The 15,295-nt window shown below is 49.3% G+C and overlaps 1 protein-coding gene across 2 annotated transcripts; it reads left to right on the top strand.

The window, feature by feature from the left end:
• The first annotated feature begins 1,642 nt into the window (after positions 1-1,642).
• HAUS5 (HAUS augmin like complex subunit 5) lies at positions 1,643-13,568 on the top strand. Of its 2 annotated transcripts, XM_016220905.2 has the most exons (19): positions 1,643-1,740; positions 2,449-2,511; positions 2,604-2,636; positions 2,758-2,782; positions 3,390-3,495; positions 3,574-3,733; positions 4,795-4,864; positions 4,956-5,038; positions 5,534-5,591; positions 5,744-5,868; positions 6,071-6,134; positions 6,242-6,372; positions 6,585-6,747; positions 6,965-7,045; positions 7,152-7,297; positions 7,544-7,655; positions 7,734-7,866; positions 9,839-9,971; positions 10,168-13,568. In XM_016220905.2, the coding sequence occupies exons 1-19, from the start codon at positions 1,643-1,645 to the stop codon at positions 10,283-10,285; spliced, it is 1,902 nt and encodes a 633-aa protein (XP_016076391.1). In that variant the 3' UTR covers positions 10,286-13,568. The 2 variants fall into 2 exon arrangements, with proteins under 2 accessions (XP_016076391.1, XP_016076392.1); XM_016220906.2 differs by lacking the exons at positions 1,643-1,740; positions 2,758-2,782 and having other exon boundaries at positions 2,458-2,511.
• The last annotated feature ends 1,727 nt before the right edge of the window (positions 13,569-15,295 follow it).

Raw genomic sequence — 15,295 nt, 5'->3', positions numbered from 1 at the left:
AAGGAAATAAAGTCACTGCCTCACAGAGGTAGCTGGACTCCTGTGGTCATTGCAGCACTATGCACAACAGCCAAGATCTGGAAACAACCTCAGTGTCTGACAATGAATAAGTGGGTAAAGAAATGTATATATACACAGAGGGCTGTTATTCAGCCATGAGAAATATGAAATCCTGCCATTTTGGCAATATATGTGGGCCTTAGGGTGTTATACTAAGTGCAGTAAGTCAGAGAAAGACAAATACTCTGCGATATCACACGTGGAATCCTAAAACCAACGTAGAATGATGGTTGCTCGGGGCTGGAGGGCAGGAGGAGTGGGAACAAGCTCGTAAAAAGGTCCCTTTCAGTTATGAGGGCCTAATGTACAACATGGTATCCATGATGAACGATACCGTAGGGTCTAATGTACAACATGGTATCCATGATGAACGATACCTTATTGTATACTAAAATATGCTAAGAGAGTAGGTCTTAAGGGTTCTCACCAAAATAAAAAACAAAAAGTAACTATGTGAGGTGACGGCTGTGTTAATGAACTTGACTATGGTAATAATTTCACAACATATACATATATCAAATCACCAGGTTGTGCACTTTAAATATATTGCAATTTCATTGGGCAGTTATACCTCAGTAAAGGGGGCAGGGATTGTTACAATTAAACCTTGCCATGCACTTTTGCTCTCAGTTCATTGCCTCATGGTGTCAGGAGCTGGAAGGAGGGAGCTCCCTTCGTCTGATCTGGGGAAGGAAGTGAGACATATTAGGGTCATGCTATCTGCCCTCTATCCCTCACTCAGACCTGAAATACCCTGTTTCTAAAATCAAAGAGCAGCAAGTTTGGCATCTCCTTGCCTAGTTTCCATCCTCCTAGGATGAAAGTCTCATTTCGTGAAGAAAATCAAGCGAGGCATTAGGGGGCTGTTCTGGGGTGGCCCGCGACAGACGACCACCAGAGTTTGTGTTTGAATTTTGGAGCCTTTATTAGCTGGCCAGCGGCTACAGTTGCGGCGTCTCACGTAAGAGCCGAACTGCAGCACTAACCCTCAGTTCTTCTCTTACTTTATGCTCAGTAACCACAAAGGCACTGCAGTAAAGGGCTTTCCAATAATTTGTCAGGCTGTCAGCTTTTCGTACAGGAAACAAGGGGGGACCTTTAGCAACACAAAAGGAACAATTTAAACACAATGTCTTACAATGAGTGATGGGGTTATGCTTGGCCGGAGTCTGACTGGTTTGCTCTTTGTATGGGAACTCAGGGGGAGCGGCGATTATTGGGCTGGCTTGTCGAGCCTTGTCTTGTACAGTCGGGATCTTGCTCTACCTTTACTGTTAGTTCCTTAGGTATATTCTTCTGGCCACTGTGGCCAGAACAGGGGCTTTTGCCTTTTAGGGAACAGCTAGTAGTGAGAGGGAGGACGCAGAAAGCAAGCGAGCCCCACCGTTTTCCCACACCCCTTCCATCTTCATTCAACAGGATCCATCCCCCAGGAGTGGGACACGCAGGACCCCGCAAAGCCCCCGGCGCGGGTCTGCCCGGAAGCGGAGCAGGTCTCTGCCGGCGCGCTCGTGACGTCAGTGGTGGGCGCCGCCCTTCAAGCGGAGGCGGGAGCTCGGGCGCTGGCGGCGGAGGCGCTGCCATGGAGTTAGCGCAGGAGGCGCGGGAACTGGCTCGCTGGGCTGCGGAAGAGATGGAGGCGCCGGAGGCAGCCCGGGCCCCCGAGTCGACGCTGCGCAGGTGAGGGCCGCCGCCTCCTGGAGAGAGTGTCTCTCCCAGCGAGAACCCCATCTTTTCTACAGACGCGCCTTCCTCCTCCGCGCCTGTGTGAATACCCTCCAAGGGCCCGTCCCCTACCTCCCGAGTAGTACGTCCAGGCAGAGGACCCTGGGTCTGAGTGAGGACGCCTGGCGGTAACCCTCACACTCCACCCCCACCCCGTGAGGCCGCCAGTGGTCCTTGGCATCCGTGAGGATCCTCCAGAGTTAATGAAGCCCTTCTTCCCGTGTGTAAATAGGATCTGGGTAAAGAAGGCATCCCTGCAGCACCTCACCACCCACCACCCAGCCCAGCCAGTGAGGACTCGAGTCCACAAAGACCACCCCACTGGAGATTAAATCTGTAGGAGTGGTAGCTCACATCCAGTCATGACAGAGCACTTCCTGGCAGTATATCCCCCACCCCCACCCCTGGAAGTGACTGGAAGTAACCCTCTCCCAAGAGAAGGGAAGCACCCCACCAGGGAGGGAATAAGACTACCCCCACACCCAGTGAGAAGCCCACCCTCTCAGTGACCCACCCAGGAAGGAATATCTTAGCGCCAAAAATAGGAATCCTCCCTCCCAGCCAGAAGTGAGAATTCCCTGGTAAAGATCTCCCCACCCCCCACCCCCACTGCCCTGGGAATGACAACCCTCCCAGGCGTACCCTTACATGCTGTCCCCACAGGCTGTGTCTGGGCCAGGGAGCTGACATCTGGGCCTATGTCTTACGGCATGTGCACAGCCAGAGGTGAGCCTGGCTGCATAAGGGAGGCTGTGGCAGGGGAGGGGACACAGGCAAGTCCCACAGTAACTCCTCTTCCTCCTACTTCTCCACTGTAGGAATGTCAAGAAGATCCGCGGAAACCTACTCTGGTAACTAGTCCTCAAAGCTAGCCCTTCCTATCTTCCCCAGTCCCATCCATCCCTGTCCCCGCCCACAGCCTCACCTCCTGGAAGCCTCTGTCATCCCCTGACTCTGGCCTCATTTCCTCAGGTATGGCCACCAATCCAGTCCAGAGGTGAGAACTATGTGCTACCAGATTTTCTTTCATCAAAAAAGAGGAATTGTAGATCTTCTGCTCTAGGCCCAGCCTTGTCCTGGGTGATAATGAGGACACTGGATCACAGAACAGCCCTGATCCATGCACTCAGGGTTTACAGTCCAGGGGAGACAGGCATGAGCTAGGAGAAAGGGGAGGGCATAGATATGAGGCATCAAAGCCTGTGAAGGAAGGTGGGAGAATGGACTAATTTGGGAGAGATGCTGAGGCGAGTGTGGGACTCAGTATCGGTCCAGGTGACATCCAGGGGGATACTTCCAGGAGACCTTGGGACTCCTAGATGAGGGGCTCATGAGGAGATGAGGACTGGGACAGAGATATGATGTCATCAGTGCAGAGACAGGAAACAGGTTGGAGAGTGATATAATTCCAGGAGGAAGGAGAGGGTCCAGGATAGTACCCTAGTGTTCCTCTGGGCCTAGAGGTTCAGACACAGTAACTGCCTAGGAAAAACCCTCTGCCACCCCCCTGGGCAGGTGAAGAGACTGGTGCTCCGCAAAGGACAGTCAGGCCAGGCTGAGCTGTGGCCAGGCCATGTATCTGACCCTGTACCTGATCCCACCAGGCCTGTCGGAAGTTGGAGCTAGAAGCTGCTGTTGCCCACCTACGGGCAGAGATCCAGGAGTTAGACCAAAGCTTGGAGCTGATGGATCAAGAGACGGAGGCTCAGGGTGACTCATGGGGCTGGACAGATGGGCAGCAGAAAGGGTATTGGGGAGGTACTGATGACCACCCTGTTCCTCCCACAGATATGGCCATGGAGCAGGCCCTGCAGAGCATACAAGACACCCAGCGGCATGCTCTCCTCCTCCAGGCCCAAGCTGGGGCCATGCGAAGACAGCAGCGTGGACTCCAACGTCCCATGCAGTGGCTACAGAATCAGCTGAGGCACCAGCAGGACATAGAGAGGTGGGCCTCAGGTGCTCACGAGGCTGGGTGGAGAGACATTTTCCTTAGAGACCCAGTACTCTGCCCTGACCCATTCTTGAGTTCCAGAATTCTGGGCTCTACTCTTTAGGATTTAAAGTCCATGAGGCCAGGAAGTTTTGTCATCTTAGCCACCTGTATTTGTGCCTAGAATGGTGCCACCTGTATATCTAGAACACCACTGCTGGGAAAGAACAGTAAACAAGGGACAACCCTGTCCTCATGGGACTTACTGATGCAGAGAAGAGGTGGTAAACTAGGAAGCAAACAAACCCTATAATTGCAGGTAGAGATGAGTGCTATGAAGAAAAGGTGATGTGATAGAAGGGGAGAAGGAGACGCTACTCTAGGTAGGATGGTCAGAGAAGGCCTCTCTGAGGAGGTAACATTTGAGTTGGGGAAGGAATTTCCATGAAGAAGGACAGCAGGAGCAGAGGCGCTGAACTTGACATGTGGGAAGAGCAGCCAGGAGGGCATGTTCAGCCTGTTTCACAGGCCAGAGGGAGAGCTTGAGGAGGTGAGGTTGGGTAGGTGGGCACCGCACCGTGGAGGCACTGGAAGTCTCAGGCTGAGTTTATGCCCGGGCTTGGCGACTTATAGCTGTGTGATCTCAGGCAAAGTTTGTACCTCAGTTTCAAAGATCTATAGAATGGGGATAATATTACCTACTTTGCATGGTAGGTATAATAATTGAGTTAAATCGTGCAAAGTGCTTAGAAGAGTTTCTGTTACCCATTGTTATTATTCAGAGGGTGATGAGGATACATCACATTGTTTACAAGTGTTTTGAGCAGGTTTTAACAAGATCATTTAACTGTTGGGTGGAGAATAGACTGCAGAGAGCTAAAGTAAGGAAGACCAGTGAGGAGGCTAATGGAGTCATCCAGCCAGGAGATGACAGTGGCCTAATTTTGGAGGTGGCCCCTGAGATTCAGGCTCAGGGTTCCCTGTGACTAGCTTTGCTGGCAGCAGGAGGAGACACAGACATCTGTTCTCCCGGCTCCCTCCTTCCAGGGACTGAGCCCCAACTGCACTCTTTCCAGGAAGGCTAAAGTGGATATAACCTTTGGACCCTTGACATCAGCAGCCCTGGGCCTGGAGCCTGTGGTCCTGGTAAGAGTCCTGGACCATGGGGGTAGGGGAGGAGAGTCAGGGGTCAGGTGGACCCTTGGGTCCCCTTTATTTCCTATCCTCTTGTTCCCAGAGTGATGTCCGAACAGCCTGCACCCTCCGAACCCAGTTCCTGCAGAGCCTCCTGATTCCTCAGACCAAAGGAGGCAGCATCCTGTGAGTGTCACCCAGCCCTCAAAAACCCTACAAAGAACCTGGGTGAGGAGTTACTTCTCTGTTAATTCCTCAGACACTGGGTCTCTGGGCTGTGTCAACCCCAGGGACTGCCCTCTCAGGGCTCCCAGGCTGGGAAGAGGTAGAGACAGACCCATCACAGACAGTGATAACCCAGGCAGTTTGGGCTAAGGGGGGGTGGGGAAGCCTGAGAGGTCGGTACCGAGAGGAGACACCCTACCCAGCTAAGGAAGCCTGGAGGACGCATCTCTGGCGAGGAGGCTTAGCAAAGGTAAAAGACTGAGGGGTGTTTCAAGCAAGCAGCACATGTGAAAGGGCCCATGGTTAGTGAGTTCGTATAAGAGGGGAAGTCAAGTCTAGCAAGCATAGATGGACTTGGTTTCCTCATCTGTAAACTGGGCACAGGGTGGTGGTCATCATTAGAGGAAGGATTGATGTGTCTTATAACATTCTGTGTCCCCTCCCCCAACCCCACAGAACCCCTCAAGATGACCACTTTGGAACGTCCTACCAGAAGTGGCTTAGTTCAGTGGAGGTGAGGGGGGCTCTTGGAAAAAGCCATATCCACTGCCTATGATCAAACTTCAGGGTACCAGGACCTCATTGTTCATCCTTGTCCCTTCCCCATATGGTCCCAGCTCACAGCCCTGCCCCATCCTGCCCTGACTTCACCCTTCCCCCCACCAGACACTGCTGACAAACCACCCTCCCAGCCACCTCTTGGCTGCCTTGGAACACCTGGCTGCAGAACGGGAGGCAGAGATTCGGTCCCTGTGCAGTCCGGACAGGCTCCAAGATGCAGAGATGGCCGGGTGTGTAGTAGAGTGCTTCCATAGGCAGGTAGGGTGGGTGGCTGGGTGAGCTGGGACAGGGCCAGGACCAGGCACAGTGATCTGCTGATAGGGGTAGAACTGAAATCCAGGGACCAAACCCAGGTGGGTTGACATTGGCTACCCTCAAGAGTCGACGCAAGGGGACAGGGCTCCTTCTTCACCAATTTTGCCCCATCCCCAGGTCCCAGGTACCAGACCAGTCAGACTCCAGCAAGGCCCTGCCGTCTGTGATGCATCTCATCCAGGTGACCCCCCAGGCACCCTTCTCAGACTATCCCCTTCCCATCCTGACCCACTCCATCCCCTCACCTCCAGGGACAATGCCCACCCTGACTTTGTCCCCCTTCCTCAGGAGGGCTGGCAAGCTGTGAGTGTGCTGGTCACCCAGCGGGGCCCCCTCCTGAAGGAGCATCACATCCTGACCCAGCGCCTCCAAAGCCTGATGGAGGAGGTGGAGAGAAGTACCCTGGGATCCAGCAAGAGGTGAGGAGGCTCCCTGGGCAGAGTTCCCTAGACCATCTCTCTGCTGGCGTCTCAAGATATTGGACTTTTTCTGCCCTTGTGGCTCTTGTCTCTGCCTCCCTGCTGTCCTTGAGTTTGTGGTTCCTTGTGCATCCTTGCAGATCTTATCTCCCCTCTCCACTGTGAGTCTTAGTCACCTTCCTCTCCATTGCTCTCTTCTGCTTGCTCTCCAGGCAGGCATTGGTGCTGGGGCTCCGGGGCTATGGCCTGTGGGCAGAGCTCAAGGCCCTGTGTGCCCAGAGCCAGGAGCTAGAGGAGGCGGCTGGACGGAGGCAGCTTCTGCTGCAAGAGCTACAGGCCAAACAGCAACGGATCTTGCACTGGCGCCAGCTGGTGGTGAGAAGCAGGATTCTGGGAGAAATGGCAGGGCCTGGTGGAGGGTGAGAGTGAAGCCGGGAGCCTTATGATCCAGAACTGGGCCTCCTGGTCAGGGGAGAGGTCCAGGGTGAGTCTCCCAAGAGGAAGCAGGACCTGTGGAAAGGGAGGGGCAGGGTAGGAGGCTGGGAGTTGGGAAGGAAAAGCAGCCCATCTTGGGGGCCTCCTGGTTGTTCAGGGGGAGACACAGGAACAGGTCCGCCTGCTCATCAAGAGCAACTCAGCCAGCAAGACGCGCCTGTGTCGGAGCCCTGGGGAGGTGAGTTGGCATTTGGAATGAGGCCTGGGTTGGGCCAGGTCTCCTAGGGATGGGGCTGGGTGACCTCAGGCTGCCTCTCCCATCCCTTCCCTTCCCTTCCCCATAGGTGCTGGCTCTGATTCAGCGAAAAGTGGTCCCCATGTCTGAGGCGGTGGCACCACAGAGCCAGGAGCTGCTTCGCTGTCTAGAGAAGGAGGCCCAGCATCTGCCCCACCTTTTGCTGGGCACCCTGCTGCGGCGCAGCCCTGGAGGGTAAAGCTAGGGTCATCCCCTATATCCCCTTCCTTGGTTGACTGTCTCACTCCAAAAAAATAATCCCAGACACCAGTGTTCCCAGGCTGCCAGAACTCACCCTCAAGTCCTCAGCCCCACTCTGGAATCCTAGTCTCCAGACCACTTCCAAGTTCCTGGACCTCCCAGGCCTACCCCTCAGCCCCCACAGCCTCTGCAACCCAAACCTCCCTCTCAGTGCCCCACCCAACCTGGACTTCCCCCCAGATTGCAGCCCCTGCCCACAGTCCTGCCATCCATCCACCAGCTGCATCCTGCGTCCTCAAGGGGCTCCAACCTCATAGTGCTTAGCCACATGCTGGGGCTGCCCACAGGGAAGGTGAGTGCCTGTTTCCTAGGACCTTTCTTTCCATGCCTACCCCTGCCCGAGGTGATTGTCCTTTCACCCTCCCTCTAGGCGCCAGAGCTTCTCCTTCCAAAGGCTGCCTCTCTTCGCCAGGACCTTCTGTTCTTCCAGGACCAGTGGAGTCTTCGGTGCTGGGATCTGCTCCACATGAAGACCAGCCTACCACCAGGACCATCCACCCAGGGTAGGCCTGCCCTGCTTCTATATCTAGCAATCCTGCCCATTCCCAGGACCATCAGCCTCCAGAGCTAATCACAAACAACACCCAGTGCTGACACAGAGCCTTCTGAGCTCGGAGTGCTTTAAGCATGTTCACTAGTTTCATCTGCACAGCAGCCCCATGGGTTAGTGCTGCCATTCTCCCTTTTACAGAGGAGGGACCTGGACACAGAGGCCTTGGTAGCTGCCCAGATGGCAGAGCTAGGATTTGACTCCAGCCAGTATGACTTCTGATGGGTCTGTGCTAACCAATAGATACTGCCCATCTAATTGCCAAGTACTCATTTGTCACTGTCCAATAGTATACTTGAATAGTTAAAAGTTGGGCTGTAAGTTAAACTACCTGGATTCTCTTCTCAGCACTGCCTCTTGTGTGGTCTCCCTGTGCCTCAGTTTCCTCCTCAGTGGAGTAAGCATAAGGATAGTACCTTGCAGAATTGCTGGGAAGACACAGTCAGGTGACCCAAACAGGGCACTGAACAATGAGATTACAGTCATTTTGTCTGCTCATGCGCAGTCTCTTTCAGTGCTTACCATGAGGGATGGAAAGACTGTTAAGACTCAGTTTACAGATGAGGAAACTAAGAAAAGTTGTTCATTCCTGGATTCGCTCAGCAAGCACTTACTGGGTACCTACCAGGTGCTGGCCCCAAGAGCTCAATGGGGAGAGAGGTGATACAGCCCCAGGGGTATCCTTGTGGTAGAATCAAAGAGCAAAGAATCAAAGGATAAATAGATAGAAGAGTTGAATTGATGAGAAATAAATCAGGGTGCCATCAGCAAAGTAGGAAGAGATCATTTTCAGGCCTTTGAGTTTCAGGCTCTGTGCCTTCCCCTTCCATTAGGCAGGGAGTGGTGTGCAGGAGCCAGCACAAGCCACTTACGGGCATTATGGACTTGAACAAGCCTAAATGGGACTTAGTTCCCTCTACTCCAAAAGCAGTTTTGTTTTTCTTCTGCTTGGTCTCCTTTCCTCAATAAATGATCCTACCCTCCTTATCCAGGTGCCTAAGCCAGAAACCCAGAAGTCTTCCTTAATTCCTCCTAGGCCCCTAACCCCACCCACCCACCTGCAACCTGTCAGTAAGCCCTGAGTCCCATCTCCAGAGTGCTCTAATCTGCCCCCACCCCACTAGCCTGTGGCTCAGATAATGACACCTGACCACAGAAGTGGCTGAAGAAAGGGCAAGTGTCATGCCCAATGTCACAAGGCAAGGATGGATTGGAGTGAGGATTCACACCCAAGGGGTCTGATCACACTGCAGGTCTGATCTGGGCCTGTTTTGGGCCTGTGGAGAGGGACTAGACCTAGTCACAGTCCCCAGGGGAAAACACTGCTAGAGTGAATGGCCACAGCAGTCTGAGGAGGAAGCCTTGGGGTGAGGAATGCTGGGAAGGACTACCAGGAGGAAAAATGGTGTCTCAAGTGTCCCTGGGGGGTAGGTGAGGTTTTGCTCAGGAATAGTGAGCAGCAGCCATATGATGCAAGCCCTCAAGTACTATGTTAAGGAGCTTGGACTCTGTCTTGGAGGCACTGGGGAGCCTTGGAGGGTTCCAGGGAAGAGAGGGAAAGGATCAGGTTTAGGCTTCAGGAAGATCACTTTGGCTGCCATGTAGAGATGGAGCAGAATGAGAAGCTGAGACCTGGAGCCTAAGAGGGAGGCTGGGGTGGGGGATGAGTAGGGAAGGGAGAGGAAGCTGAGGGATAGGCCACGGACATTGGTGGTCTGTTAGGGGGAGGGAGGCATCCAGGATGAGGTGACAGAGGGGGAGACAGTGGGCTTGTCCCTGAGATGAGGACCTGGTAGGAAGGAGAGGTTTGGGAGAGCAGCTGAGGTCAAGATTAGGTGACTGGAGATTAACTTGGTGACACATTGACTGCAAGTAACCAGGGAACCAGAGGACTCAGTGCTACCTCCTGGGCTTCTAACTTGCAGAGTTGCTGCGGATCTGTGTATCCCAGGAAAAGGAGCAGAAGGAGAATGTGGGGCAGGCTCTGAAGCAGCTGGAGAACCTGCTGGAACAAGCCCTGGAACGAATCCCCGAGCTGCAGGGGGTTGTGGGGGACTGGTGAGAGGGGGTTGTGGGGGACTGGTGATGGGGGCAGGGCTGAGCTGGGTGGAACAGGCCAAACTTAGGGCCGGGGGGAAGGACTGGTCATGGGGGGGGTTGTGGAGGAGTCTGGTGATAAGCAGGCCATGTTGTGTGGAAGCCAGTGAGGGTCTGGAGACTCAGGCCTTCCCTCTGACACCATCCCCCTCCCCAGGTGGGATCAGCCAGGCCAAGCCGCCCTCTCAGGGGAGCTCTGCCAGGGCCTGTCCCTGCCCCAGTGGCGGTTGCGCTGGGTCCAGGCCCAAGGCACCCTGCAGCAGCTGTGCAGATGAAGAGGGGACTCAAACAGGAATCAAGAGCTTCACATTTGTTCACCCTGGAACCTTCCCTCCCTCAATATGGAAGAAAGCATCACCTGGGTGTGTCGCCCATTGTCTACACACACCTGCCCTCCTCCTCACAGGCTGTCCTGCTGTTCCTCTCAAGCGCCTTAGCCCTGTCCTTCCATCCCACCAAAGCCAAGAGAATGGGGTGCTCTGGACCACATCCCAGGTCCCCCTGAAACTCTCCTCATCACTTCCACCCTTGGCAAGGAGTAATTGAGCCCCTGCTCTAAACACTGAGGATCCAGCACTAAACAAAATGGACAAAATTCCCTACTTTCAGGGAGTTGTCGTTCTAGGACAAGGAAACAGACCACTGACAAGTAAGCAAAATATCTAGTATGTTGGAAGATAACAGCTATAGAGAAAAAAATAAAGCAGGCTGTAGGAGGTGAGATTTTAAATAGAGGGCTACACAGCAAAGGTGACACTCGGTAAATGTGAGAGGCATGCAAAGGCCCTGAGCGCAAATGTGCTAGTGTGACAGCCAAGGAGTCAGTGCAGCTTGGGGTGGAATGGGGGAAGTTAAGAGATGAGATTGTCTTCTAGTTTTTATATAGTTTTTTTACATTTAAGTCTCAGCCATTTGGAATTTATGCAAATGGATCCATTTTTGTCTTATTTTACATATACCCCAATAGCACTTACTAAAATACTCAGGCCCTGGCTGGTGTGGCTCAATGGTTAGAGTGTTGGCCCATGTACCAAAGGGCCGTGGGTTTAATTACCGGTCAAAGTAATGTACCTACGTTGCAGGTTTGATCCCCAGGCCAGTCAGGGCGCGTGAAGGAGGCAACCAATCTTTCTCACATCGATGTTTCTCTCTGTCTCTCTCCCACACCCGTCCCTCCATCCCTTCCACTCTCTAAAAATCAATGGGAAAAATATCCTCGGTGAGGATTAACAAAACAACTCAGAGCAGTGGTTACCTCTGAAGGAGTTGTAGGTGGCAGGGATCAACAAAGGAAGAGCCAAGGAAACTTTCTAGAATTAGAAATGTATTACAGTTGACCCTTGAGCAATACTGGGGTTAGGGGTGCCAACCACCAGGTGGAATTGAAAACCCACATAGAACTTTTACTTTGGACTCCTCAAAAACTACTATTAGCCTGCTCTTGACTAAAAGCCTTACAGTTGATTAATACATATTTTGTATGTTTTATGTATTATACACTGTATTCTAACAATAAAGTAAGCTAGAAAAAAAATGTTATTAAGAAAATCATAAGGAAGAGAAAATACATTTACAGTACTGTATGTATTCAAAAAAATCCACGTATAAGTGGACCCACACCACTCAAACCTGTATTGTACAAAGGTCAACTGTATATGATGAGAGTAGTAGAGTTACACAGGTGTATAGATTTGTCAGAACTCATCAAGCTGTACTTTTTTAGGTCTGCATTTCACTGTGTGAATTATTCAATTTATAAAGTAAAACTTTACCTATCTACACTTTATGAAGCAAAACTTTAGGTGATTAGAGATGCTACCTTTTCATACACTAAATTTTCATGAGTAATTGGGCTGTATCTGGGTTCTCTCCAAGCCCAGTGTCTGACTTGTGTGTGCCATCCCCATGGTGGTGTAATTATACAGGCTTTGTAATACCTTTTAGTATCTGAAATGGCTAGTTGCTATCTTGTTCTTATTTTTCAAGGTTTTCCAATCTCTTGCTAATGTTTTTGCCCAATGAAATGAACTTTATACCCAACTTGCTTAAGAAATAGAAACACAGATGGGAGGTTTATTGGGGTTGCAGTAAGTTTTTGAACCTGGCTTCCCCTCCCTTCTCACAACTCCTCTCTTGACCTCAGAGTATCCTCATGCTCTCAGTTCTGTCCCTGACAGTTGCTTTCCCATGTGCCCCCCCCTTCTCTACTTTGGCTCACAAACCCCACCTCCCTACTGAACGTGGGGTCCTTCCCCATCTCTGCTTAATTTTTCTCCATAGCACATCTTCTAACAATCTGTATTTTACTTTATCTTTCATTGGGCAAATTTTCTGAAATATGATTCAAAATCTAGATGCAATAAAGGGAAATACTGACAAAAACAAACTTTTTCATGGCAAAAAAAAAAAAGTAAAAAGAAATGACAAACTAGGAATAAATTTTGCAATTCACACCCTACAGGGGTGTGTGTGCGCAGGCACATGTGTGTGTAATATCAAAGGTGAGAAGAAAAATTCCAAGTCCATGGACAAACTGGCAAAATATATGAATGGACTATTTTCAGAAAATATACTCAAACTCAATCATAAGACAATAGCAAATTGAAACCACACTTGGATACATTTCCCATCTATCAGACTGGGAAAAAGAAAACCCAGAATTTTGGCAGCTCGCTTTGTTTGCAAGACTAAGAGAAAACAGCACTCTGATACTTCAGTGAACATAAAACATGACCTATGAGAAAATCTCCAGCAAAAATACATATGCATTTACCCTTTTGCCCAAACAGTCCCACTGTTAGGAATCTATCCTGGGTGAAATACAAGTTGTGGGACTTTGTACAAAACAACTAGACTATTCTTCAGAAGGTCAATGGAGATACGCTGAGGACTGGTTCAGATTGACAGCCAAATGCAGTGTGGGATCTTGATTGAATCATGGATTTTTTAATATTATATCTTCATTAAATTTCTTTGGTGGGCCCTGGCTGGGTGGCTCAGTTGGTTAGAGCATCAGTCCCATATGCCAAAAGGTTGTGGGTTTGTTTTCCCAGTCAGGGCACATAACCTAGATTGCAGGTTCAATCCCCAGTTGGGGCACATACGGGAGGCAACCCATTGATGTTTCTCACATCAGTGTTTCTCTAAAAATCAATGGGAATGTATCCTTGGGTGAGGATTTTTTTTTTTTTTTTTCTTTGGTGGGATAATGATATTGTGGTTATAGGGGAAAATGTTCTTAGAGGATGTGTGTGAAAGTATTAAGGGTGATATCTGCAACTTCCAAATAATTCAGGCCAGGAGACAGTAAGGTAGGAAGTAGAGGGATAGAAGCCAGACATCTCTAAATGTCCTGTTTCATACTTTTTTCTGTTGAATTTTTATGAGTTTATTTGAGCCCAAACTGATAATTGCCTGGAAGCACGATCTCAAATGTTCCTGTTTCATACTTTTGACTGTGGAAACATGATGATTTTTAAAAGTGAGAAAAAGAGAAAAGAAAGAAATCCCTAAAAATTCAAAACAAACTGAAATAAATGATCCTAATTTTGTCTCAAATTGGTGGCACAATTGTTTCAGGTAAGAATTATTTCAGGTGATGTTAAAACAGTAGTTTTAGTTGATTGCCTCCAGTGGTAAATAGATCCTAACAAAAAAAGAACTGCAGTGAAATTTGAAACTGAATTCAATAGCTTTTATTGTGTATTATAATACTGGAATTTTTACTTTGAAAAAACATATGGTTTAAAGTTTCGAGACCCTACATTATCTTATTTTGAAATTATATAGCCCTGACCGGGTAGCTCAGTTGGTTAGTTGTCCTGATACGCCAAGGTTGCAGGTTCAGTCCCTCATCAGGGCACATACAAGAATCAACCAATGAATACATAAATAAGTGAAACAAATCGATGCCCCCCCCCGAAATCAATGAAATTTTAAAATAAATACAAAATTATATATTAGACTAAAGCAGATAAGTAGCTTTGCTAATGTTCCTGGAGACCAAAATTTTTTATGTAAATAAAAGGAGATACATACATAAAATCAAAGAAGTGAATACCCTGTAATCTTGCATTTGAATTGGAAATATCAGAATGAACATTCATGGGTCTTTTAAAAAATATATTTCCCTAGCTAAGTCCACAGAAAAGGTCTAGATATAATAACCCAGTAACAATGAGCAACCCTAGTGCCCAGATTGTGGTCTCTACTGTTTCTGACTAGAAGGAACCCGGAATCTATGGGGAAAAGGCTGATTCCAGGTTTGGAGCAGAAAATGTACAAAATGAGTATGGGGCATCCTGTTCCAGAAAGCAAGGAAGACCTCCAGCACTACTGGAATTGAGTCAAAAGAACTCAGGAGGCAATCCAAAGGGGCTGCCACTTGCCAAAGATACTGAGTAGCAATAAGAATGACTGCAATGGAATGACGGCACTAACAACACATGGTCCTTGGCATTAAGAATCTTATAGATGCCCGGCCGGGCGTGGCTCAGCGGTTGAGCATCGACCTAGGATCCAAGAGATCAGTGTTCAGTTCCTGGTCAGGGCACATGCCCGGGTTGCAGGCTCGATCCCCAGTCAGGGGCGTGCAGGAGGCAGCCGATCAATGACTCTCATCATTGATGTTTCTCTTTCTCTCCCCCTCTCCCTTCCTCTTCTCTGAAATCAATATATATATATGTATTTTAAAAAGTGACTGCAATGGTTTGAAGCACATCAAATATGTTTGAAAATGTAAGTTTATATTGGTACTTATAAACACATACCTCATTGGTCACCTTTGAAAGGTGCTAGGAACCAACTCATTTTCACTTTTTTTTGTAGTTCATAAAATAGGGAAAGAAGCATGTTCTCTGTCTTTCCTGTACGTGAACAAGTAACCAAATTCCTGATGAGTAGGGAATTATTTGAAAATGTATGAAAGAATCACTGATAATTGCAAAGAGAATGATAAAATTCAAAAACCACTATTTTCATTACATTAATGAAATAATAGATGTAATGATGGCTGCTAAAACAGTGGAAAGGTTGATTGGGCTTCATAAAACAGATACAACAGGATTACACTGCTGATCAATTTTGGCATCACCAAAAAAGGACAACCAGACAGGTGCTGACGGGATATATTACAACAGCATTGCCTATGAAGTATTCTTTCACCCAATTAAACCTAAATCAAATCAAGTTTCTAGCTGTTACAATATATAATAAAAGGGCTAAGGGATACTGAGGAACAAGTGAAACAATGTACTGTAATTAGTTAAATCCAAAAGGAAAACTGA

Source organism: Miniopterus natalensis, chromosome 18, assembly GCF_054644295.1.
Source record: "Miniopterus natalensis isolate mMinNat1 chromosome 18, mMinNat1.hap1, whole genome shotgun sequence".
NCBI classification, from domain to species: domain Eukaryota; kingdom Metazoa; phylum Chordata; class Mammalia; order Chiroptera; family Miniopteridae; genus Miniopterus; species Miniopterus natalensis.
The sequence above is the reverse complement of the archived record's forward strand: the minus strand, read 5'-3'. Positions and strand labels throughout refer to the sequence as shown.

Excerpts from the sequence above, each read along its gene's own strand:
- HAUS5 (XM_016220905.2), top strand. The coding sequence starts at position 1,643 with ATGGAGTTAGCGCAGGAGGCGCGGGAACTGGCTCGCTGGGCTGCGGAA. Across the intron at positions 3,734-4,794 it reads CACCAGCAGGACATAGAGAG|GAAGGCTAAAGTGGATATAA; the intron begins GTGGGCCTCAGG and ends CACTCTTTCCAG. Across the intron at positions 7,656-7,733 it reads TGGGGCTGCCCACAGGGAAG|GCGCCAGAGCTTCTCCTTCC; the intron begins GTGAGTGCCTGT and ends CCCTCCCTCTAG.